Source organism: Lolium rigidum, chromosome 6, assembly GCF_022539505.1.
Source record: "Lolium rigidum isolate FL_2022 chromosome 6, APGP_CSIRO_Lrig_0.1, whole genome shotgun sequence".
Classification (NCBI taxonomy): Eukaryota; Viridiplantae; Streptophyta; class Magnoliopsida; order Poales; family Poaceae; genus Lolium; species Lolium rigidum.
The window spans coordinates 21,662,827-21,688,853 of NC_061513.1; the positions used below are offsets into that span (position 1 = coordinate 21,662,827).

Below are 26,027 nucleotides of genomic sequence, written 5' to 3' on the forward strand. Positions count from 1 at the left end.
AAGTGAATTTTGACCTGAAGAAATACACAAACCCACCCGGCTCAAAGAAAAAACTCAACTAGACACACACATAGCTTAGCTGGAACGGAGAACACCAGGCGACGCGCCTCCCAGTGGCGGCTCTCCTCCTCCGAATATTCCTCCATAGGGCTACGGAGGGGCTAGAGAAGCAAGAGCTCACCCGGAACTCGTCGGACTAATTACGAGGCAGAGGAGCAAGAGACCGATGCCTTCCGTTGATGCCGAACTACGGAGCCGACCGACGCTGGGAGCTTGGCTCGGGGATACTCCAAACTTGGCAGCAGCACCGCCTGCTTCGGCAGGGCCGTGAAACGGCTAGGGACCAGATGAGGAGGAATAGACTAGGCGACGCGGGAGATTGATGATGCGGCGGCAGCCTACCTTAACGAAGGAAGACGATGCCCAATCCATCGATTCTTTTTTCAACATATTTAACGTGAAACTTCACGGTGATGGCACAAAAGCTCTAAGGGAGCAATCTTTGGATGATATGTTTCTAAAGATAAAAAATTTAATGGTATTTTTCTAAAGTCTGGATCTTTTGATGGTATATAACCATTTTCCCCTACATTATAGTTCCTAGCTTTGTATAGAAGACCATATAAATAGTTTATAAGCTTTAGAGAATATATAGTTTACCATCAGCTTCTCATCGAAGTGTACTATAGTGATCCCCTGCACTTGGGGTTATCAACGTACAATACTTCATGCCTGACTTTTGTACGACACAGTAGTTGCCGCAAATTCCATGCATTGGACGCAGCTGCTGCGCTGTCCGATTCCCATCGTGCAAACATCGCAATGCCGTACGTGAAAAACTAGCTTTCTAAAAGGGATTGCATTTGAAACGGATATGATAGTAGTTTGGTTTGGTATTGAGGTGCAAATACCCAAATTTTGGTCTTTGGGAGGAAAAAATGGCTACCTACCTAAAAAGTACGGGTACCCACTTCGTTTAGGGGTATTGAGTTTTTTTTGGGCCAAAATTTCGGTATTGGAGCCAGATTTGGCAACTCTCTTCGCACCCCAAATCCAGCTGTCGTCTCCTCCAAAACCATCACGAATTCACTCTTCGTTCCCGCACACGAGACCGAAAGAGAGCGAGGAAAAGACAGAAACGCCCCAACGGTCATCTCCCCCACGCTCCCCGTCCTGTCCTCGAGCCCATGGCCGGCGGCGGCGGCGGCTCGCCGGCGCGGGAGGGCGTAGGCGGCCGGGCCGAGTGGCTGCGAATCTACGACCGGATGGTGGCCATCCTCCGCAAGAACCACCGGCACGTGGAGGCGCTGCTCGCCGACCGCGCGCGCCTCGAGGCGCTCGTCAAGGTCCAGCACGAGTTCTGGGTCGCCCGCGACGGCCTCCTCCGGGCCCGCCTCAGCGAGGTGACGTGGTTCCCCCTTCTCTACAAGTTCTTCTTTCTCCTCGGCTTCGGCTCGGCCGGCGGCTGACGCCATCTAGGGTTTCTCTGGCGGCAGACGCGGAGGACGGAGGCGTGCGTGCGGAAGGGCCACGAGGCCAGGCTGGAGCTGCTCCTCGGGGACAAGGAGCGGGCGGTCCGGCGCTACCAGATCTACGCCAGTAAGAAGAGATCCTCGTTTCTTTCTCCTAGGCGCTAACCTCTCCTGTTCTTGTGGTCGATTTCGGTGGAAGAATCCGACAATTAAGTGTTCTTTTGGGGGATCTAGGTAGCCAGACGTGTAAAAGTCGCATCTTTTTTGTTCTCGTCTTAGCTAAGGGCTTGTTTCTGGAGGTAAACATGCGGTTGCTGATTCCCTGTTCTGTTGGGTCGATGTTTTCGATTATCAGGGCGAATATTTTACTGCTACTTGTGCGATTTTTTTCATATTATGCTTGGATTTATGTGACCTTCTTAATATTCCATTACTTTGCTGATACTGGTGGGAAATACTCCATCTTCCCATTCACTATGAAACGCCTGATGCCAAATCTGTCAGGAGTTCTCTGTGCATTGATAAGCTTTGTTAATCTTTATATTCTTCAAAGCTACTCGAAAACTTTGTCAATGCCTATGTCATGTGCTGCACAGAAATTTGGGAACTTGTTATTCTAAGTATAAATTTATATGCTAATTTGGGCTTCAAAAGTTGTTGTTAATCGCTTCGACTCTTGCTGCATTATTATTATTGTTCCATTGTTGAACATTAAGCCAGTATCCCTACAATGCGATTTTCTGTTGTGTCCGCAGTTTACCACTCCATTAACATTCATCGAAAACTTTGATTCATGGTGATTGTTTACCCACACCTAAAAATGCCAGCTGTTGTTTTTCTTTCCATTTAGAATAACATTTTGCCAATAGATGATTAACATTAGAAAGGAGCACCCAGATTGTAAGAAACTATGTTGCTACTGTGTACTGATATTATCATTGCCTTTTGTTTTCAATGTAGAACACCAAGATGATGACCTGGAAGATTTCAAAACTTGTGCAGTAGCTTTGGCTGAAGAAAACGCTAAACTGAAGGTACTTGCCAAACCATAAGTTGCATACTCGCAAACATGCTCATAAAGGATAACTTGTCCATACTCACAAGCATGTTCTGTGTGCCTGCTTGTTTTTCTTAATTTTAGTTGAAACTGGAGGAAGCTGAAAATTCTGGCGAGCTTAGCGAGAAAACTACGGAACATGAGCACAGTGTAAGAAATTGGAGATCTGAGATAAGGGAGTTAAAGACAGCCTATAAGAACCTGAGCTCAGAGAAGGATAAGGAAGTTTCTGCATTACTCGCAGAAAAGGATTTTGTGTGGAACCAGTACAAGACAATGGAAAAAGACTACGATTCGCTCCTTAAGAAGAAGAAAATAGAGGCAGCACAGGCTACTGAAGCAGCACAAAAGCTGCAGCAGAAGGTGGAGGAGCTGCAAGTGATGGCCCAAAAGAAGGATGATGATATTAGCAGATTACAAGCAGAGGCTAATGGTGCCAACAAGATGATACTACTTCTTGAGAATAAGCTACAAAAACTGCACTCCCTGCATAGTCAGGAAGACGACGAAACCCCAAAAGTCAAGGGTGGGCACCTGCAGGCTAGTCAAAAGCGAAAGCAGGATATCAGTGGGACACGTAGAAAATCTAGGTCTGAAGTTGTGTCTCTACGTGGGAAATCCAAAAATAATCCTCAGAGGCAAATGGTAGAAGATCAACCTGAGACCAGTCAGAAGCGTCAGTGTGCCTCTTCCTTATCAAATGTAAGTAGTCCATGCCCAAGTATATCATTCATGTACTGTGACATACTCCACTGATAACCTATAATGCAAGTTTCTATTGTTGAAATAGTAATGTTTACTTTTCCTATGACCCTGTAAGAGCATCCCCACTCGTTGGCGCTCCCCACGCCCAAATCCGGCGAAATTTTCGTCCGGATTGGATGAAGATTTGGCGTGGGGAGCGCCGAAGTTCCAGCCGTCCCCCCGGCAGGAAACCCCCAACCTCGACCATTTGACATATTTCAAACAAATTCAACATAAAATTTAACAAGTTCGGCAAACAAGAGTACGAAAATGGACGAACACCTGACGGGCGTGGTCGAGGCAACCCGAGCCGCGAGCGACGAGGAGCAAGCAGGCCGGAAAACAGGCCGGCGGAAGAGCAGCCAGATAGGCCGTCGTCCAAAGACGGCGGAATATAGGCAGGTGGGGAAGGAGGGGTGGCGGAATCTGGGCAACAAGCCGGCGGGGTGGTGCCGGCGGCGAGAGAGATACGAGGGGTGGGGGAGATTTTGAGCGACGTGGCGGTGGGGTTCGTGCGTCGAGTCACCGACAGATCGGGCCCTTCCCCGCTTTTCACTCGTCCGGAGTCCCCGAGCGCTCCCCGGGGGGCCGGGGGTGGCGTGGGCTCGCCGGATGGATGAAGGGCCAAATCCGGACGAAAACGAGGAACCGGGGGCGCGACTGGGCCGAATTACGCCGTCCGGATGGAAAAAACGCTCGCCGGGGGCCTCGACGGGGGCACGAGTGGAGATGCTCTAACAACATTTGATTGTAATGTCCTTGTTGGTAATCCACATAGGTGTTGTTTTGCTGTAAACTCAGACAGAGTAATCTTGATGCAATTTAAGTTAGTACTGATCGAGTCACAGGGGCTCATAAAGGACAAGTGCACATGCAGTCTTACAGAGAAGTCAAAAACTGGGCAAAACATGTTTCTGACCTACCAGGTTATCAGTTTCGGGCTAATGGGGTGACCTTGTAATGCTAGTTTAGTCATGCATAAGCAAACCGAACATGCAAAGAGAGATATACTATCATTTCTTCACTTTTCTCATCAGTTTCAGTGTCCTAATTCATATGCTGCATATGAGTTGCGATCAGCTTTGTTATAGTGAAATTTGTAATTTCCTTACAGCAGAATAACAACTTTTCAGTGTCCTAATTCATATGCTGCATGAGTTGCGATCAGCTTTGTTCCTATATAGTGAAATTTGTAATTTCCTTACAGCAGTATAATAACTTTTCATCAATAATTGTAATGTTTAATTCAAGCCACATGAGTTCGATCTTGCTATAGATATGGACAAATAATAACTGATGGATTTAACGTGAGCATTATGTAGCGGTAGCTTCGTGAAGGCCCAGGACACATGCATTCAAGGAGACTTAGAAGTGGCCAAATATGTTCCTTGTCTACCATTTATAGCCTTGTACTGCTGGCTTCTTCATCTATATGCAAAAACAACACCTACCCTGCAAGGAGTGTACAATAAAACCATTACTCTTCTTATGACACTATCCTTTGCGCATCTATGTCCTAATTCTTGGTAGGCCGCATGAGTTGCATCCTGCTGTAAATATGGACAAAGAATGTGGTTGATGGAATTTAGGTGAGCATTATGTGAGTCGTATATGCCCATGAAGGACCATCACAGATACACTTGGGAGACTAATAGTAGGACATTTAACTGTAATACTTTCTGTTCATGTGTGTCCTAATTCTTGGTAGGCCGCATGAGTTGCGTCCTGCTGTAAATATGGACAAAGAGAAATGTTGATGGAATTTAGGTGAGCATCATGTGAGTCGTAGATGCTCATAAAGGACCATCACAGATACACTTGGGATGCCAGTAGTAGGATGGCAACATGTTGTTTTCATCACTTCAGGTGCTTAGTTATTGGTCTGCATGCATAGTCCAAAATTACACAACAATGACCAAATATATCTTCTTTGCTTGTGTTGCTTGGAACTTCCTACCTCGCATATTATGATGTCCTAATTCTTGGTGGGCTGCATGAGTTGCATCTTGCTGTAAATATGGACGTATAGTAAATTGATGGAAAGTTGGAAACTAGGCGAGTGTTCTGTAAGTTTTGAATGCTCGCTGTCAAATAGTTTTCTTGAGACTATTGATAAACCTTTGGTTTCCCAACATCTGACAATGACAATCAGAGCTTTAACTATATCATGGACAAGACAATGACAATCAGAGCTCTAACTATATCATGGACAAGAGGGATCTTTCATATATAGTTCTGTCGAAATCCTTATGGTATGTTCTTGCCATTGAGGCGTTGCAGCTTTAGGTAAATTAAACCAACATGCTTTGTTTGAGTGCTAGAAACTTTCGTTTTCGATATTGTGAGTTGCAGCCTGCTATTAATGTTTTTAAGCCACGATCGTCGTATGGAATAGGAAAAAACAGCACTTCCTTCAAGTACTGAAGCACACGATCTTGATGATGTACTAGTAATCTAGAGTAAATTACATGAAACTACCACAATTGGAGCTAGGTTAGCAGATTGGTGTCGGTTTTGATTTTGATTTTTTTTCTTCAAAAAATTGCCTGTTCTGGGGCAGGATGTTACATATTGGGTTGTCAACTTGATCATGTCTTGACAGCCTTCCTGACTCGTGGGGCCTATCTGTCAAAGCTGAGTTGGCAACTAAGGATGCCACATAATTTTGTTTGACCAAAATCTATGTCCACCTGTCACCTGTGGGGCCACCGCAAGTAACACATATCTCTTATCGCGTGGCCGTGGTGCCCGTGCCGAGCCCACGGACCAGCACGGTGGTGCTGGTTGTGTTTGTGTCTACCTCTGCTCCCTCTTGCACGCGCCGCCACCGCCGTTTCAAATCTCATACAGGAAATCCCTCGCACGTCACCACCCAGCTATGTGCTGACCACTAGTACTGTTCCGCTGCGGAGAGGATAAGGACGCACAGAGAACCTCCTCTCTGCCTCTTGCGAGCTACCGAGTTCTTCTGAAGTCGCTGCTGCTCCGTCGTGCCAGCGTTTCCATTTTCCCTGAGCCCAGCCAAAGACCTGCATCAGCTTCGCCTTGTCATGCCGCCCCTCCCCTCCAAAAGAATCGCACCGGGAGGCTAGGACTTGATGTATCCGACCTCATCTTCCTCCGCTCCAGCTGCCGCTTGCCGCCGACCATGCCATCGCCTCTGCGCTTCTCTGACCCTGCCGAGCAACCATCTAGTTTGGTGGTGAGCCCTGCCTTGTTTCCTCTCTCTCTGCATACACTTCGTGGTTAGCCCTGTGATCTCTTCCGTGCTGCTGGACAGAGACAGAGAAATACAGAGGAAGAGGGGAAGAAGACCAAACCGACAGATTGGACCCACCTCCACATTAATGAATTTTCCATGTGTGAGCTGCCACATCATCACTGACAGATGGGCTCCGTAGGTCAGAAACTCTGTCAAAGCATCATTACATGACTATTGGTGGTATATGTAACATCCTGCCCCAGAACCGGTAGTTAAAAAAAAAATCAAAACCGGCACCAACCTCTTAACCTAGCCCTGATTGTGGTACTTTTATGTAATTTAGTCAGTGATCTAGCATAATACTAGTGTAAAACCCCTATTAATTTGTTTACATCCATTGGCTCTTCCTTCTGCAGTATTTGAACAACTATTTGATCCTCTGCTGTCCTTGGGTTTTGGAGTGTTTTCTGAGGTGTCCTCTTGCTCTATTGAGTTGAGTAGCTTAGCTTATTTCTTAAGTGGCTTTGTAGTTAACTGTTCTGAATGATATTTAGGGAACTGTCATTCTGTTGCTGTAATTGATGTCTCCTCAATTTCCATGTATCATATTGCTGTTTTGAAGGTAAAAGTTAAACCTATCCATTGCGTGTGCGTGGTAGTTATGTGATATCCTATCTATCGCTAGTGCCTTTCTTTGACACCTCTTGTTATTGTTAGGGATCACTCCTTAGTTCTTGCATATCCTTTGCTCTCTTAGATGAAACGTGACTAGTCTCCACTAGCAGACAGGTTTCAGGAAGCATTTTGCTCACACATAATGGTTAATGTGAATTGCAACGATCATATATGTACCAGAGCATTGAAGGCGCACCATTCTGCTTTTCTTTAACTACCGTAAATTTTAGTTGGGCCTTTTCTTGATTGTCTTTTATACCCTTGTTCACCCGAAGATCTTCACTTGGCTCTGAGTTTCTTTTAGTTGTATTTAATTGATGTTAACATGCGCTGACAGAATGCGATCGATGAATGCAGGGTGTGGGTCTTCGACGTTGCTCCTCGAGGATGAACCTGAAACCTGCGTCGTCACCTGCACCTCAGCAGGTACTCTTCCACTCCAGTTTCAAGGTTCCAAAGCTGAAGACCCCAGCTCCAGTTTCAAGGTTCCAAAGCTGAAGACCCCAGCTCCTCCCCCGCCCCTGTAGCCTGATCTGACAGTACCCTGACTGACGTGTGTGCAGCTGCTGTTAGACACCCGCCGTGATGACGGTGTAATGTAGGTGAAGCTAACCTTATCCTGTTCAGCGCGTCCCGCTCCCCATTGGAAGCGGCGATTGTGTTTGTAACTTATCTGTGCCCTTATTTTTTGGATGTCTTTTGTAACATATGTCATGGGCGCTGTGCAAACTGACGGATGTGTATATTGTGATTAACCATGTAATGCCCTTGGGCCGGAATCTGTGCTAGTGTCAGCTTGGTTTGATTTGTGAAACAACCTTGGTCCCATAGCTTGTATAGGTATAAGTTTTATTTCAGCCCTGAAGAGTTGAGTCTCTTTTGGTTAATTTGTTTTATTTTTCTAGCTCTCTCTTGTGCGTTCTAAGTTTTGTGCACTGTGGGAGGTGTTGCATTTGTTGCTCAATGAAAACCTGGCATATTCCTTGTTACTTTTCTATATTACGTTGTGTGAAGTCAGTATTTAGTTGGTAGTTTATGTTGCCTAGTTTTCTGGCATGGTTAGTTTGCTTGTGAGAGCATGCTATATGCTGCTGGAAACTCAAGCCAGAAATGGGGTTTTGCTGTGAAGACTGTACGGTTTCGAAATGAACTTGCATTGAAGCGTGCATTTTTTTTTTGGTATTCTGTGGCATTATCTTTCTGTACTACACTATGTCTAGGTAATAACTGGAACCATGCTAAAGTAGTATGAGTGGTATTTTGAAATCAAATATTAGATGCTGAATAGTTGGTCATAAGCCCGAAAATGGTGAATGGAACCTGGGTGCGCGTGCACCCATTTACGAAAAGTTCAAAAAAATGCTATTTAAAAGTTTCCAAAAAATGTGAAGTAAATGTGAAGTAAATTTTTGCATGTAGATATTATGTTGATACTTACTCGTGTGTGTTTTCACGGAAAAATACCATTGTGTGTGACCTACACAAAAATGACAAAATACAAATTCCTATTCCTATGAATAGTACAAATTCCTATTCACTATTCTCATTTGGACATTTTGTCATTTTTATGCAGGCCACACACAATGGTATTTTTTCGTGAAAACTCACACGAGTAAGTATCAACATAATATGTACATGCAAAATTTTACTTCACATTTTTTTGAAACTTTCAAATAGCATTTTTTTTGAACTTTTCGTAAATGGGTGCGCGCGCACCCAGGTTCCATTCCTCCGGGTCGGTCATAAGCCGCCTGTCTCATGATCAGATCGAGATGCAAAGATGACAGCTTAATGAAGGTCTCCCATATGATTGCCAGTTGGAGTAACTTAAGCTGCCTGCTTGTCTCGAGATCAGATCGAGATGCACCCGAAGGCTGGCAGCGCGATGGAGGAGCAGGAGGCGAGGGCTGGCCTCAGCGAGGTGGGAGGCAGATCGAGCTGGCTGGAGAGCTTCAACCTCCAGGATTTGCTGAAGATGAGGCATGGCGGTGGAGGATCCTCGCCTTGGTTTGGCCGGGTAAGCATAGGTTTCTCCTCCCCTTTCCTGTGGCACACAATGGATTCGCTCGTTCATGAGTTTAGTGCGCAACCGCAATCCCTATTCGCTGCTTATTGCGGGAGCGATTCGCTCCCGCTCAAGCGACGGATTGGGTGGGCCGGCCCATTAGCGCTTAGGACGTACGGTTTTCATTTGTTTTTTCGTTTTTTCTCAGGGTTTCTCAGGTTTTTTGAGTTTTGGATGATTTCTTTTATGGTTTTTTGCTATTTTGGTTTTACTGATTCCAAAATTTGTTCAGATTTTTTTTGTTCAGATTAAAAAAATGTTCATCTTTGAAATTTGTTAGAATTTGAAATTTGTTCAAATTCAAAATTTGTTCAAAAATAAATTTTGTTCAAATATATTTTTTTGTTCGATGTAAAATTCTTTTGTTTTAAACTTTTCGGTTTTTAATTTTTTCGATTTTGAATTTTGTTCCGGTTTTGTTCAGATTTTTTTTGTTCAGATTTTAAAAATGTTCATGTTTGAAATTTGTTCGAATTTGAAATTTGTTAGAATTTAAAATTTGTTAGAATTCAAAATTTGTTCAAAAATAAATTTTGTTCAAATATATTTTTTGTTCGACAAATTTGTTCAAATAAATTTGTTCAAATAAATTTTGTTCAAAAATAAATTCAGTTCTCTAAAACTTCATATTTAAAATACCTTAAAACAAAAAACAGATAACAAAAGAAAAAGAAAACGAAGAAAGAGTGACTACCTTTAATTGGCAGCAGGGAGGCCCACAAACAAGCTACTTCAGGCGGGAGGGAGGCCCGCTCCCGCTTAAAGCGGGCAATAGGAGCTGCCGTGCGCAACCTTGCAAGTGCGACTGCACGAAAACTCTAGAAAAAGGCCGACCTTCGCGAAGGGAAGACAACTCGCTCCGCACGTGACAAGTGGCGCGCTGTGGTGCCAGAAAATCCCTTGGAAGTGGTCTCCCTGCTCGCCACGTGTCGCAAGGGGAAACAAGGTGGGGATGTGGGAGGAGAGAGAAGATAGGGGAGGCTGAGTTATGTCAGCTTTTCCCTTTTTTCCTAGATTCGTATTTTTAAAATGAAATATCTTGAGAACCGTAAGTCCAAATTACGAACCGTTTCCACTTTTGAGACCCTCTCGTCGAGATCTTCAAAACTAGATCCCATGTTGATAGGTTTCGGGATATTTTTTTCCCGTACTTCCTATACTACTATGATTGTAATCGTGGTATGTACCTAACTGTACTCGTGCTTCAACTGATAAGTACTTCTATTTTTAGTGTATTTGATACAGTTTTTTCGATTTTTAGTACGGACCGGCCCAGTTAGGTGCGGGCTGCCTCCTTTTTTTTCGATTTTTCTTTTCTTTTTTGTTTCTTATTTTCTGTTTCTTTTTTTCCTATTTTATTTTTTCTGTTTTCTGTTTTCGTTTTTCTTTCGTTTTTTCTGTTTCCTTTTTTTACTTTTATTTTTCAGATTCGAAAAATAGAAATATTTTTAAAAAATAAATTAAAAAATGTTCAAATATAAAAACCGTTCAAAATCTGAAAACCGTTCAAATTTAAAAATCGTTCAATAATGAAAATTGTTCAAACATGAAAAATGTTCAAATTTTAAAATTGTTCAAATTTAAAAATCGTTCAAACTTGAAAATTGTTCAAACATGAAAAATGTTCAAATTTAAAAACCGTTCAAATTTAAAAACCGTTCAAACGTGAAAATTGTTCAAATTTTGAAAATATAACTTTTTGAAAAATATTCAAAATATAAAATCGTTCAAATTTTAAAACTGTTGAATTTAAAAATGTTCATATTTTGAAAAAAATCTTGAAAAATAATTTCATAAAAAATGTTAGATTTTGAAAAAGAAAAATATTAATAACAGAAAAAAACAGAAGAAAGAGAAGAAGAAAAAAAAGAAAAAAAACGTACCTAAGCTAATGGGCCGCGGCCCAAACTACCGACCTGGTCGCTGGGGGTGTGCGGCACCCCGCACGCGCCGACCAGGTCGGCGTATAGCAGTCCCCCCCACCCGTGACTGCACAGCGCTCTGGCTCCGCCCCTCACCTGTGCTCCATGGGCCGCACAATCAAGGACACCCTAAGCCTCCGTGAGTCTGAACAATTCAAGTTTGAGTTAATTAGGCCCTCTGGCCTGATTTCCCCTTGGCAATCCACCGGGCGCATTAAGTCGGCCAGCACTTCATGTCATTCTCCAGCTCCTGACCCAGCGCGTGCGATAAGCTCAAGCTCCTATCCTTGCTGTGCCGTTCTTGTCACTCTGTTGCAAGCACCATTCTGCGCGACTGGCTTCTCAATGAATGACATGCAGCTGTCAAAGCTGTTTCTGAGTTAACTTAATTTCTGCACTCACATGGATTTTCACTGCATCTATACATGATACGTTCTTCTTCTCTAACAGTTTCAGCTGTGTTCTTCTTGCTGCAGATTTGGAGAATATCCGAAAGCAGGTCACTGCTATATTCACCAACCTGACGAATGAGTGGCTTTCGTGTATCTTTCTTTTGTGAGTGTGATCTGAACTGCATCCTGTTTATCCTTGAACTGTTGCTCAATTAAAATCCGGAGTGTTCCTTGTTACTTCTCTATATTAAGCCGTGTGTAATCAGTATTTCTGCCCGTAAGTTAATTGTACATTCTGTTGTGTAACTAGTTATTTTGCTCGTGATTCTCCATCTTGTCACTCGAGTGGCGAATCGCATCTAGCACCTGGATTCGTTGTGTTCAGCTTTGCTGTGTTCTTGAGATTCTTGGTACACAAAAGAATTATTGTTTCCATCAATAAGGAGAATTTCTTAACCTCCTTGGACATGTGAGCATTTTTTTTTAAACTCTCGCATCCATGTGCATTACTTTGTAGACCAAAGTGATTTTATTCCGAAGATGCATTATTTCTACAGCCATGGCAGCTCTGGGAAGGAGGAATATGGATTGAGCTTCTAGAAACATCAATCTCAAGGATATCCATACAACCGAGCTAGGAGTACATACAAGAAACATCACACTGACGTGGGAGGATCGACCCACACCATGTCAGAAGTCGCTGCAATGTAAAAACAACGAGACTGTTGTTCTTCCAGAGCCTAATCATCCAGCATACTTCTACCTAATGGCATATAAGGTATCAGTCTTTCCCATATTATAATGCTAAAACGCGCGCCTAGATAAATCGGCTAATGTTGTTGTTCCATGCAGTAACAACCATTACTGCGGAACCAAGATGGCAGATAGTTGATCACTTGCGAGGGACACGCACTCGCTGAAGCGATTGAGCTAATTAGCATTAGCATAAGGGAGCCATGTGCCATTGATCAAACCTTTCAGACCTTTGCCTGGCCTCATCTTGCTTTGCCATTCTCTGCAATACCTTGGCGAGCTCCACGTCCCTCTCCGAGTCGAAGTACAGAAAGTCGGTGTCTAGCGTGTCTTCCGTGTTATCGAGTCCGCCATCAGTAATGTCGATCGAGGAGAAGTAGTCGACAGAATGGTCTGGATACGCGAGCTTACGCGCCGACTCCCGGCCATAATAGCAACGACCTGTATATTGGCAGGCAGAACCAAATTGGCATGAACATAATCTGCATTTTAAGAAAAAAAATTATACTCCACTGTACTAGTTTAGCTTACCCGTATCATACGCCTGTGGCAGAGGGCAACAGATGGATGTCTTGGGGTAATCGTGATACGCCATGAATTGGGCAAAGAAGAGTGTGTTCCCGGATGCGGATTTGGTGGTCGCCATGAAATTGACATGGTAGAATTTGCCGTAGCGAGGGTGATCAGCTAAGGCCGAGCCACATATAAAATCCAGCTTGTATTTTGGTTCGGAAGGATGGCCACGGGCGTATTCCCGCAGCAGCTTTTCGATACTGCCACGGATCAAGCTTTGCTGTCGATCATAGGCCTGCCTTTTACTGGCGAGAATTCCCAGCGCCGTCTTGGAAAGGTTTCTTCTCTGAGAAAGTGGCCTCGTCGCCGGGGTTTCTTCTTTGAGGATGGTACGTATCTGCGTCAAGGAGTCGCGGGAGAGCGCGGTGTTGTTGGTGGTGGCACTCGTCATCAGCGACCGGAGCCTGTCCAGCTTCGCCGGTGCCAAGGATGCGAAAAATGCTGCCATGGAAGACGCTTGCGGGTGCTCGGCAGCGGTGGCGGCATCCACAAAAGGGTTGGGAGAGCTCCCATCCTGGTTTAAATGTGGCTGGAGCATGACGGAGATGTCGCACTGCGCGTAGGAGAGGTACTTGAGGATGTCGTGCAGCGGCAGCTTCTGACCGGAGGTGGCGTGGAGGAGGGCGACGAGGCCATGTAGGGATCGGGACACGGCTCGGAGGATGGCGAGTGTGTCGAGGATGTCGTGTGGCTGGGTGCGGCGGTCGGCGTCCGGGAGCGGGAAGTTGGCGTCGTACCAGATGGCGCTGAGAAGGATGTTGGACACCGGGTCCATGGGCCCGTAGCAGTGGCCGGCGAGGAGGACGCCGCGGACGTGTTTGCGTGCTTTGTGGCGAGGCAGCATGGCGAGCGCGCTGAGGTAGAAGCCGTGGATGGCGCCGTAGAGCGACATCTCCAATGACCGGACATATGGGCACGCCTCGGCGTCGGCGGCCTCGAGAGACCGGACGAACAAACATGGCGAGCCCGGTGGAATCTTCGTCATCGTGCCCGGCGGTGCAGGTTGCGTGGAGCCCATGTCTTGAGGACGCCGCAGGGACGCAATGTGGTCGCCGGCTCTCTGGACAATGGTGGTGTAGGCGATCCGGCCATCGCCAAGGTCGGTGCAGCTCGTGGTGCCTTCTTCAAGGGTTGGCAACGGCGGCAATGTCTTCATGGCTGAGACGTCGTCTGGGTGGCGGAGCACTTGGAGGACGGTCTTGACGTCGTGGACGGTGAGGTCTTGGTGTCGCAGAACGGGGGCCAGCATCTGGAGACTCTCCGGGGGTAGCCATGCCGTGGCGAGCGAGACGAGTTTGCCCGGTAAAGGGTGCTTAACGTGCGTGGCAGCGAGGCGGAGGGAGCTCCATGTCCTCCCGGAGCGAGGGTCGGGCGGCGCGGGGCGGGCGGCGTAGAGGTCGTGCTCGACGAGCAGGACGGCCATTGCGAGGTCGGCGCGTGCCCAGACGAGGTACCGCCCGGCCTGCTCCTCGGTGAGCAGCCCGAAGTAGGCGCGCATGAAGTCGAGGAGGCACCGGCTGGACCTCGACGCTACATCGTCCCATCTATCCCTTGTCCTCTCGCGGCGGCCGCGCCCGGAATTCGCCGGGCTCGTCGTCGTCTCGAAACCGTCGGGGAGGAGGGAGACGGTGTTGAGGACGATGTTGGTGACGGGGTCGAGGAGGCCGAGGCAGAGGCCGCCACGGTCGACTAGCTTGGCCGTCTTTACGCCGTCCGCCCGCATGCCCTCGACGGGCAGCCGCCGGAACGCCTCCTGGTAGAGGTCGACGAGGAGGCCTCGGAGGGTCTCGGCCGTGGCGGCTGAGATGCTGCCATCGGCGGCGAGGCCGTCGTCGGTGAAGCAGGAGATCAGCCCCCTGGTAGGGTCGTAGGGCTGCAGGAGTGGCGGCGGCATCGTCATCGTAATGAGTTTTTTTTCTTTCTGGCTAAATAGAAGGATAGATGTTGAGACGATATATATGGGTTCGTTCTTGCTGGGCCGGGCCTGGGAGGTTATTTATTTATTTATGAGTTCTTGGGAAGAAAATATTTTCTTTTCAAACCGACTATGGTCTCAACACCTTGACATTGGTAGCCGGATTCTTTTCGTTTTCCACGTTGCTACTGGCCTAGCCTGTAGATGGAAAACCGTGCCTGTTCTTGCCGGCGGTTTCATCAATCCATCTTGTCTACGGTCTTGTTTGGCACTAAAAGTTTTGTAGGGATTTCTTTCCATAAGATGGGAATGCTGCGGCTGGAATGATCGTTAGATACCACGATGGATCAATCCTTGTGTCGGCCTGTAGGGTCTTGCAATGGTGTGGCTCCGCGCTGGAGGCAGAGCTACGAGCGCTCATGGAAGGAGTGAAGTTGGCTATAGAAGTTTATCATGATCCAATCAAAATTGAGACTGAGACACTGAGAATGATGGAGAGCACAAAACTAGTGAATTCAGATAGAACTGTTGGTCTTACTTATGTACCGCGTTCTCAGAATTGTGCCAGCCATGAATTGGCGAGATTTGGTAGTTTGAATAGTCATACGGCTGTATGGTTAGGGTCTGGGCCAAATGCCATTCTGGATACTTTTTTAGGGATTGTAATGACACTACTATTTAATTAATACAATCCCTTTACCTCCGCAAAATAAAGTTTTGTAGGGATTAGTGAAGATGATTCCACTAAACTGTAAATTCTTATTTACTGTTAAAAGCATGTTTAGTACTCCCTCCGTCTCAGTTTACTAGTCTTCCTCGTATACCTAGGTTGCCAATTTAATCTATATAATTTAAATTATATAATGTAAAAAATATATTATATTACTAGAAAATAGAATATCTAAACTTTCTAATGATATAATTTTTATAATATATAAATAATACTAACTTGATTAAATTTGCAATCTAGAGGCACGTGCACGTATAATAAACTATGAGCGAGGGAGTATTAATGTACTGAGCGAATTTAATTTTCGTTTATCCTCACTTTTTTTTTCCTAAATCTTGGTAGTATTATTTTCTAATCCTTAGTACTCTACTCTATCTTTTTTTTTGATAATAGATGCTTTATTACTTGACCAAGTAATTACACCCGGCCTCTGCACAACCATAGAGGCGCGTCGAGGGTAAGGGTGCACAGATTTTTTGATATGGTCCAGACCTCTTCGAATTTTATCTCGATGCACTAAATTTTTGGTGCGCCGACAGTATCCATTTCAGTGGTTATATTTCTCAGGAGTATGCATCTCAAAGCATTTATGTGTAGCTTTCTTGTGTTCTTGAGATCCTTATAGGAGAAAAAAGGCTTATTGTTTCCATCAATATGGAAAATTTCGTAACCTCCTTGGATGAGCATTTTTTGAACTCTTGCATACAAGTAGGGCTAGACATAAAGCCCGAAACTCGGTGAGCTAAACGAGCGCTCGTTTGCTTGACTCTTTTGAGGTCGGCTTGTTTTCTTAATGCACAAAGTCAAAGATCATTTTTTGCTCGTTAACGCTAATAAGCTAAACAATCAAGCTAACGAGTTTCATGAACTACTCATTAAGCTAGCAGCCAAAAGTTCTCAATTATAGTGATATGTCTCAAGATATGTAGCTAATCAAGTTTGACTCAGTATCAAAAACAAGGAAGCCCGTCGTGTGAGTGCATTTCCTATAACAACAATTGGTCTTACTTGTATCTTATTATATCGTCTTCTCATCTTCTCGAACCACTAGCGGCGTGCCTCTACGTATCTGATGACTGCATCCCCATGTGCCCCTTGCTGGCCTCCCAAACTCCTGATGAAATCGCCATATTTAATCAACCTACTACTAGCTTAGCACTTTTCCCGCATTTGCTCCTTAATTATTCTTAATGAGGGCTTGTGAGCGCTAGTCCAACCCTACATACAAGTAAATTATTTTGTAGACTTAAGTAACTTTATCCTGAAGATGCATCATTTCTACAGTCATGGCAGCTCTAGGAAGGAGGAATATGAATTGAGCTTCTAGAAACATCAATCCCAAGGATATCCATACAACCAATGCTAGAAGGTGTTAAGCTTCATGCACTAGCCACTTGAACCAAAAGTCCGAACTGATGGAAAGGGCTAGGCAATCCATATGTACACTTCACAACACCCCCACTCGCGTGTGACGGGAGAAGAGAAAGTCAACACGTGAAACAAGAAGAGCACACCGAAACAGCGGTGTCTATAGAGGGGGGCAACAGTAATTTTTAGGCTTAATTGCGAAAACCATGTAAGAGGGGGGCAACATCAATTTTTAGGCTTAATTGCGAAAACCATGTGAAAGTCAGGATTTGAACTTGAGACCTGGGGCTCTGATACCATATTAAGCTTCATGCACTAGCCACTTGAACCAAAAGTCCGAACTGATGGAAAGGGCTAGACAATCCACATATACACTTCACAACAGAAGGTACATTAACATCGCACTGATTTGAGTAGAGGAGAGTGAAGAGGATCGGAAGTCGCTGCAATGTTAAACAGCGAGAGTGTTGTTCTTCCGGAGCATGATCATCCAGCATGCTTCCACCTAATGGTATAAGAGGTATCAGTCCATTCCCTATTTTCGAAAACGTCTTATAATATGAAATAGATGGACTGAATGAATCGGCTAGTGTTGTTGTTTCGTGCAGTAACAATGATGTAACAATTACAGCGGAACCTGACGGCTGTTAGTCGAGGACTTCGTTTTAAACAGAGGCAGGCATACAAGTAACCCCACCTGAGAGGCACTCACTGAAGCGGTTGGCATAATTAGCACCTACTGGGAGTGCTGGTCCATTGATTAATTATTTCAGTAGACGACCTTTGCCTGGTCTCGTCTTGCTTTGCCATTCTATGTAATACCTTGGGGAGCTCTGCATCCCTTTCCGAGTCGAAGTACAAAAAGTCGGTGTCTAGCGTGTTTTCCGTGTCATCGAGTCCGCCATGAGTAATGCCGCTCGAGAGGTAGTCGATGGAATGATCCGGATACGCGATCTTACGTGCCGACTCCCGGCCATAATAGCAATGACCTGTTGAACCAAATTAGCATGAACACAATCTACATTTTAAGATAAAAGTTATAGAAAGATTTAAGTAGCTTAGCTTACCCATATCGTACGGTTGTGGCAGAGGGCAACAGAAGGGTGTCTTCGCGATCGTGATATATTGCGTCCCCCGGAATTCGGCAAAGAAGAGACTATTCCTGAATGTGGATTTGCTGGTCGCCATGAAATTGACATGGTAGCGTTGTTCAGCTAAGGCCACGCCACATATAAAATCCAGCTCATATTTCGGTTCAAAAGGATGGCTACGGGCGTATTCCCGCAGCAGCTGTTCGATGGTGCGGCGGAGGAAGCTTTGCTGGTGATGATAGGCTTCCATCTTACTCGCGAGAATTCTCAACGCCGTATTGGACAGCTTTCTTCTCTGAGAAAGTGGCCGTTGGATCATCATCGCCGGGGTTTCTTCTTTGAGGATGGTATGTATCTGCGTCAAGGACTCACGAGAGAGCGCGGTGTTGTTGGCGGTGGCACTCGTCATCAGGGACCGGAGCTTGTCCAGCTTCGTCGGTGCCAAGGATGCGAAAAATGCTGCCACGGAAGACGCTTGCGGGTGCTCTGCGGCGGTGGCGGCAGCCACAAAAGGGTTGGGAGAGCTCCCATCCTGGAGTAAATGGGGCTGGAGCATGACGGAGAGATCGCACTGAGCGTAGGAGAGGTACTTGAGGATCTCGTGCAGCGGCAGCTTCTGGCCGGAGGTGGCGTGGAGGAGGGCGATGAGGCCATGTAGGGATCGGGACACGGCTCGGAGGATGGCGAGTGTGTCGAGGATGTCGTACGGCTGGGTGCGGCGGTCGGCGTCCGGGAGCGGGAAGTTGACGTCGTACCAGATGGCGCTGAGAAGGATGTTGGAGACTGGGTCCATGGGCCCGTAGCAGTGGCCGGCGAGGAGGACGCCGCGGACGTGTTGGCGCGCGGCGTGGCTTGGCAGCATGGCGAGCGCCCTGAGGTAGAAGCCATGGATAGCACCGTAGAGCGACATCTCCAATGACCGGACATATGGACACACGTCGGCGTCGGCGGCCTCGAGAGACCGGACGAACAAACAGGGGGGGTCCCGCGGAAGGTTTGTCATCGTGCCCGGCGGTGCAGCGTCCGTGGAGTAGGAGGATAGCATGGAGTCCATGTCTTGAGGACGCCGCAGGGACGCGATGTGGTCGCCGGCTCTCTGGACAATGGTGATGTATGCGATCCGGCCATCGCCAAGGTCCGCGCAGCTCGTAGTGCCTTCTTCAAGCGTTGGCGATGGCGGCAAGGTCGTCATGGCGGAGATGTGTTCTTGGTGGCGGAGCACTTGGAGGACGGTCTTGACGTCGTGGACGGTGAGCTTATTCCCGCGGCCTTCCTGTCGTAGAATGGGGGCGAGTATCCAGAGGCGCTCCAGGGGTAGCCATGCCGTGGCGAGCGAGACGAGCTGGTCCGGGCAAGGGTGGTTAGCGTGCTTGGCAGCACGGCGGAGGGAGTTCCGTGTCCTCCCAGAGCGAGGGTCGGGTGGCGTGGGTCTGGCGGCGTAGAGCTCGTGCTCGACGAGCAGGACGGCCATGGCGAGGTCGGCGCGCGCCCAGACGAGATACCGGCAGGCCTGCTCCTCACTGAGCATCCCGAAGTATAAGCGCATGAACTCGAGGAGGCACCGGCTGGACCTCCCCGCTACAGCGTCCCATTCATCCCTTGTGCTCTCGCGGCGGTGCGACGACCACCTGCTGGGGCGGCTGCGACCAGAATTCGCCGGGGTGCTAGGGTTCGTCGTCTCGAAGCCTTCCGGGAGAAGGGAGATGGTATTGAGGACGATGTTGGTGACGGGGTCGAGGAGGCCGAGGCAGAGGCCGCCACGATCGACTAGCTTGGCCGTGTCGACGCCCTCCGGCATGTCCTCGACGGGCAGCCGCCGGAACGCCTCCTCGTAGATGCCGACAAGGAGGCCTCGGAGAGTCTCGGCCGTAGCGACTGAGATGTTGTCATCGGCGAGGCCGTCGTCGGTGAAACACGAGATCAGTCCCCTCGTGGGGTCGTAGGGCTGCAGGAGCGGCGGCGGCGGCATCGTCATCGGTCGGCAATGAGATTTTTTTCTTACTGGAGAAGTACAAGGATCGATGATGAGACGATATATGGGTTCGTTCTTGCTGGGCCGGACCTGGGAGGCTAGTTATTTTTATTTATTCATGAGTTCTTGAGAAGAAAATATTTTCTTTTCAAACCGACATGAAGCCGGTAGTCTTAGGTCTCAACCCCTTGATTTTGGTTGCTACTGGTAACTTGTAGATGGAAAACCGTGCCTGTTCTTGCCGGTGGTTTCATCAATCCGTCCTGTTGTTATCACCAGAATTTGACCGAGTTAGAGGTGGGCCGCGATCAAGATGGGCTTGAAGATTATACATGGAAGAATATACATGAATCGGCCTGTTACGCAAAGTTTGGGCTAGTTTGCCCGTGTATCTGTAATATAGTAGATCGCATCTTAGATTAAAAGATAGAGTTTTACCCGTGCACGGTTAGGTGCACGCCTAAATTAGAAAGTCCCCTGGACTATAAATATGTATCTAGGGTTTATGAAATAAACAACAACCAACGTTCACCACAAATCAATCTCGGCGCATCGCCAACTCCTTCGTCTCGAGGGTTTCTTCCGGTAAGCATCATGCTGCCTAGATCGCATCTTGCGATCTAGGCAGCACAAGCTTATTTTGTTGTTCATGCGTTGCTCGTACTGAAGCCTTTTTGATGGCGAGCAACGTAGTTATCTTAGATGTGTTAGGGTTAGCATTGTTCTTCGTATCATATGCTGTCGTAGTGCAACCCTTATACATCTAGCCGCCCTTACACCTATCTTAGGTGTAGGGGCGGCACCCCGCTTGATCATTATCTAGTAGATCCGATTCGTTACGGTTGCTCCTTGTTCTTCAAGGATTAGTTTAATATCTGCAATAGTTAGGCCTTACAAAGGGTTGGAGGATCCAGCGGCGTGTAGGGTGTAGTTTGCTAGCCCTAGACAGGATGTTCCGGGGATCAACTTCGTGTTGGTTTTTAGGCCTTGTCTAGGATCGGCTTACGATCACCGTGCGCGGCCGCGAGGCCCAATCGTGAGTAGGATGTTCCGATTATGCGGTGAAAACCCCAAATCGTAGTAGATTGCTTTAGCTTTATCTTGATCAAGCAGGACCACCATATATTCGTGCACCTTGTGCGAATCATGGGTGGATCGGCTCCTTGAGCCGATTCACAGGATAACCTGAGAGCCGATCGAGGCTCGTATTTAATGTTTACGTGTATGCCATGCAGGAAACTAAGCGAGGCATCTCCATCACCTTCCCGACCAGGTATAGGTCAGGTGGCACGCCCTTGCACCAGCATCGGACGTGCGTGCCGGAGGCTTTGCGGGCCGTTGCTCGGAGGGACCAGGGCCAGCCGCATCCCTAAGTTGTTCCCGGCTCTACTGTGTTGCCCGTCGCTGCTCGCCGGTGGGTTTCTGACCGCAACACATTCTGGCACGCCCGGTGGGACAATCTTCTACATCAACCACATCGCCATCTACATCCGAGATGGCGGACGGCACCCCGATCACGTACGAGGATCCGACCAGACGAGCTCAAGAAGAAGTATGACGAGGTCAAAGCGATCCTCGAGGCCGACCTCATCGGCTCGTTTCACAGAACCCGTTCACATGGCATCAGGTGGAAAGGGTTCTCGCCTGATGGTGCGCTCGATGGAATAGACCTGTCTGCCCCGTCAGAAGAACGCACCAGGTCCCTGCGTCAGGAGATCAACTACATGGTGGCTCACTCGCTGCACCGCCACTCTGAGAACCTGGTGAACACTTTGGAGCGTGTCGCTCTCCGGGTGATCCAGGAGATCATGAGGCACCCGTACTCTCCGTCGGGACCAGCTCTCGGGACACACCAAGGAGAGATGCCACTCCAGTCCCGTCCACCGCTGCCGTTTGCGTTGGCAGCACCAGAAGTGCCGAATTCACCGGCATTCGTCGTCTACAAGATCGGTGGTGACCCTAGTGACTGCCAGTTCTTGCATGAGGTGCCTAAGGAGATCCCTCACGGATACATGTGCACATACGTGCCGGACTGCGGTAACTGGGCACTCACAAACCAGGCCGCAACAGCAGGGACTTCTGGGAAAGCAGGAGGAACATCAGCAGCAGATCTTGAGAAGCAGACGTGGCTAGCTAAGTACGCCACTCCGACGAACCTCCAGAGCCCAGCTCCTGCAGTTGGCTCAGAGCTGGAAAAGCAAGCATGGCTGGCTAAGTACGCCACCCCGGCGAATATTCAGAGTTCGACTCCTGCAGCCAGGCACCGCGGATCAAATCGATACTATATCGAGAGACCGGTTCGGCATGGTGCCGAAAAGGAGGACAATCGGCTATTCCAAGCCGTATCCCGACGAGTACGAGTTGGTCCCGCTACCACCCAAATATCGGCTCCCTGATTTCTCCAAATTCGGTGGATCGGATGGTTCCAGCTCCATCGAGCATGTGAGCCGATATTTGGCACAGCTAGGAACGGCCTCGGCGTCGGATCCACTACGCGTGAGGTTCTTCGCACGGTCCCTCACGGGATCGGCTTTCGGGTGGTACACTTCGTTGCCACCGGACTCGATCCGAACTTGGAAGCGATTGGAAGAACAGTTCCACATGCGGTATCACTCGAGGCTTCCGAGTCCGGCCTTGCCGATCTAGCACGGATACGTCGAAGCGTGGAGAACCGTGGCGAGAATACATCCAACGCTTCAGAAATCTTAGGAACCGATGTTATTCGGCTCGTGTAACTGAAAAGGAAGCAGTCGAGTTGGCAGTGGTGGGCCTTGCATCACAAATCAAGGACATGGCCTCCCAAGCAGACTACCCTTCGCTGGCGCACATGGTTCAGAAATTGTCAGCATATGAACAGCGCCACCCGGACTTGTACGAGGACAAATTCAAGCGTGCAGTAGTCCTGGTCGAGGCAGATGAAGACGAAGTTTCTGCGGGAGATCAAGAGGTAGCAGTGGCTGAATGGACTCGGGGGGCAACCCCGTGTCCTGCAAATGGGTTAAGCCACCTGGACCGCCCGGAGGGTTTGATTTTGACGTGACTAAAACCGAGCAAATCTTCGACCTCTTACTCAAGGAGAAGCGAGTTGAAGATACCCGAAGGCCTCAAAATCCCCACGGTACGAGAGCTGAACGGAAAGCCATACTGCAAATGGCATAACTCGCTCTCCCATGCCACCAATGACTGCAGGGTGTGGCGTCAGCAGATCCAAATGACGATAGAACAAGGACGTCTGATTTTTAACCAGTACGCCATGAAGGTCGACACCCACCCCTTCCCCGCCGTTAACATGGTGGGGTGCACTTACCTTGAAGGTTGCCAGCCAGGATCCTCGTTCAGCATCAACATGGTAGGACCTGGATACCACTCTGGCAAAGATGGAGACGAGGGCAGCTGCTCTCATAGCAAGGACACAGAGGAGGCCGCTCCACGCGATCGGCTCCGTCACGATGGCAAGCGCTACGTCACAGAGGGAGAGGTGAAGAACATAAGATATCAGCGACCTCTCTCTGATCATCTCCTCAATAAGTATGTGAGTCAATATAGCCAACGCCGACGATCCAGCGACGATGATGATAGAGACCGTCTGGCGAGGGACGCCAGGAGACATCGTCGGCATGATCGCGATGAGGAGGAGTACGAGCGCCGTGCCAAGGAAAAGTCAAGGGAGCAAGACGACGAGGATAGGCACTGGGACTGCCCCTTCTTCAGACACTGCTGGGATTCAGGAATGAGCCGATTGCCTACAATCGGCAACTGCCCAGAATGCAAGCAAAAGAGGAAGGAGGCAGCTAACGTGTCCGTATTCGAACGTCTAGGGCCTCTCCCACTTCGGAACAAGCACGCTGAGTCCCCTCGAGTGGAAGATCTCGAGGATTGGGAAGACGATGAAGAAGAAGAAGAAGACAGGTACCACCGGCCAAGGTGGTGCCCTGATGGACTCAGCCGTTCCCAAAAGCGTAGGGTGCAGCGATTGCGCGGCTTGGAAGAAGCCGAAAGGTTATATCTGCGCACGCTAAGGAAGGCGCGGCCTGATCTGGCCGCGAAAGTTCAGCGAACCCTGGACGAAGAGGGTCGACCACAAAAAATGGTGTGGCACCCCAAGCAAAGGAAAGCCGATGATGAGACATCGGCTGGCACAAACATGGTGCTCATCCTTCCAACAGAGTTTAGTGCTCCAGGATTAAACGATGCACTCGATTTGGATGACGGCGAGCGCATCGACGTGACAAAGGATGGGGTTAAGCTGGTCTTATCCACTGGCCTGACCGTGTAGCAAGAACGGACCGATGAGCAAACGTGGCGAGGCCGATCCTTGGGATCGGCCCCAAAGATCTATGAGGGAACATTACAAAACCTTCATTGAGTGCTTCGATCAATATGGAGGCCGATTCCGGCAATCGGCCAAAATTATCCTCACCACATGTTCTGCTTATGTTCAACATCGATCTACTGGGCAGCGGTTTTACGTCGGCTGATGAGTTAGGAAAAATCAACATTGGTCCTACCGGAGCCGACGTGCAAATACGATGCCTTGGCTAAACTACAGAGCCGATATCTGCAGTTACCTGACAGATTCGGCTTGGGGGGCATCTAATCAGATGAACAGGTGCAGATGAACATGTGTGCAGTGAAATGATTGGGGCCGATAGAAAAATCAGCCAGTAAAAAAAAAATCAGCATCACGATACACAGCCGATGCAAGGACATCGACTTTAGAACTAAGGAACAAAGCCGATGCACAGCCATCGACTCTAGTACAATTACACAAGACTATGTGCTCAAGGCTCAGGTTTTCACCAAGATGGTTTTCAGTTCGGCTTCAAGAGCTCCTGTTTCCTTGAGGGGAATGTACAATAAGCCGACAACCCTTTGCGCCAGGTCAGCGGTAACATCAGTTTGGCATGCAAGGCAGCCTCTTTCTCATTATGCTGTCGGTGTTTCATCTACAACATCGGCGTTCAGTGGAAGAAAGCTGGTCAATGTTTGGCTGACTCTTCATGGTGGCTGTCTCGGATTACCAGATTACCGGAGGTCAAAGCCTTTTTTGTTTGACCTGTGCATCCTCGCCGGTATTCTCGCCTTGATTAAGGCTCGGGGGGCAACTAACTTGGTAGATGCTCTGTTTTTAAGAGCCGATTGAAGTTGCATCGGCTGACCCTGCATCATAACCTTCTCCGAAAGCGGTGAGTTGTTGCAGAAGAAGACTGCTAAAACTGCGGAGAGGAGCCAGAAAGGGGAGCCGTCATCTTTTACAGGGTTTGGACCGTCCTGTTGCTGTAAGAAAAGGAAGGAGACTGGATGCTCAAAATAGCCGATGAACAGTCATCGGCTATAGGATTGCGAAATATTATGGTCAGGTATCAAATCACAGTCTGAATTTGAGAAGTGTTTGACTGACGGTCTAATCGATATCTGAGTCCGGCTTCATGGGCGTCTAAAGGAAAAAAATCCGATACGTTGCTATCGGTCTTGGTGTGGCGAGCGGAAGGATTGAAATTGGATTAATTGAAAGATAAATTGGAAGAACAATTCTCATTAATTCAAAGGAGTGGCTTTACAGGAAAGAGCCGATGGCTCTCAAAAGGGGGATCTGGTGCCTAGTGCACTGCTACTACTAGTCCTACTCTACTAGTCGTCGCTGTCCTCATCATCGCCGTTGTCGATGCCGTCGGCGCTGCTCCCAGGAAGTTCCTCGTCGCTGCTGCCCCAGCCCTCGGCCGGAGCTTCTTCTTCCTCGTCATCATCATCATCCTCGCTGTCCGCCCAAGAGCGGAAGCGCTTTGTCGGCGGGTATCCAATGGAGGAGGAGGATTCATCCTCCTCCTCTTCCTCCTCGTCATCATCATCGTCTTCGCTGTCCGCCCAAGCGCGGAAACGCTTTGCCGGCGGATGCTTAGCGGGGGAGGAGGAATCATCCTCCTCCTTTTCCTCTTCTTCCTCTACTTCCTCTTCTTCGTCCTTCCCGTCGGAGGAGGTGGGTTTCACCCAGGGATGGAGGTCGTCTTCGCTTTCGCTTATCAGCTCCCCTTCGATGAGGAACTTGAGGTCGTCTTCCCCATCGGTCAGAGGCAGGTCGCCATCTGACCCGACGAA

General features: G+C 48.1%; 1 protein-coding gene and 2 non-coding genes across 5 annotated transcripts; all 3 read left to right on the forward strand.

Moving 5' to 3' along the window:
• The first annotated feature begins 1,187 nt into the window (after positions 1–1,187).
• Positions 1,188–8,147, forward strand: LOC124660497. Of its 3 annotated transcripts, XM_047198314.1 has the most exons (6): positions 1,188–1,403; positions 1,497–1,599; positions 2,433–2,506; positions 2,614–3,231; positions 7,508–7,600; positions 7,636–8,147. In XM_047198314.1, the coding sequence occupies exons 1-6, from the start codon at positions 1,188–1,190 to the stop codon at positions 7,675–7,677; spliced, it is 1,146 nt and encodes a 381-aa protein (XP_047054270.1). In that variant the 3' UTR covers positions 7,678–8,147. The 3 variants fall into 3 exon arrangements, with proteins under 3 accessions (XP_047054270.1, XP_047054269.1, XP_047054271.1); XM_047198313.1 differs by having other exon boundaries at positions 7,508–8,147; XM_047198315.1 differs by lacking the exons at positions 7,508–7,600; positions 7,636–8,147 and adding an exon at positions 4,550–4,686.
• LOC124668875 lies at positions 4,805–4,911 on the forward strand. The gene has a single exon (XR_006991943.1). It is a non-coding gene; the product is annotated as a small nucleolar RNA snoR103 (small nucleolar RNA).
• LOC124668873 lies at positions 4,983–5,089 on the forward strand. The gene has a single exon (XR_006991941.1). It is a non-coding gene; the product is annotated as a small nucleolar RNA snoR103 (small nucleolar RNA).
• Positions 8,148–26,027: the final 17,880 nt, after the last annotated feature.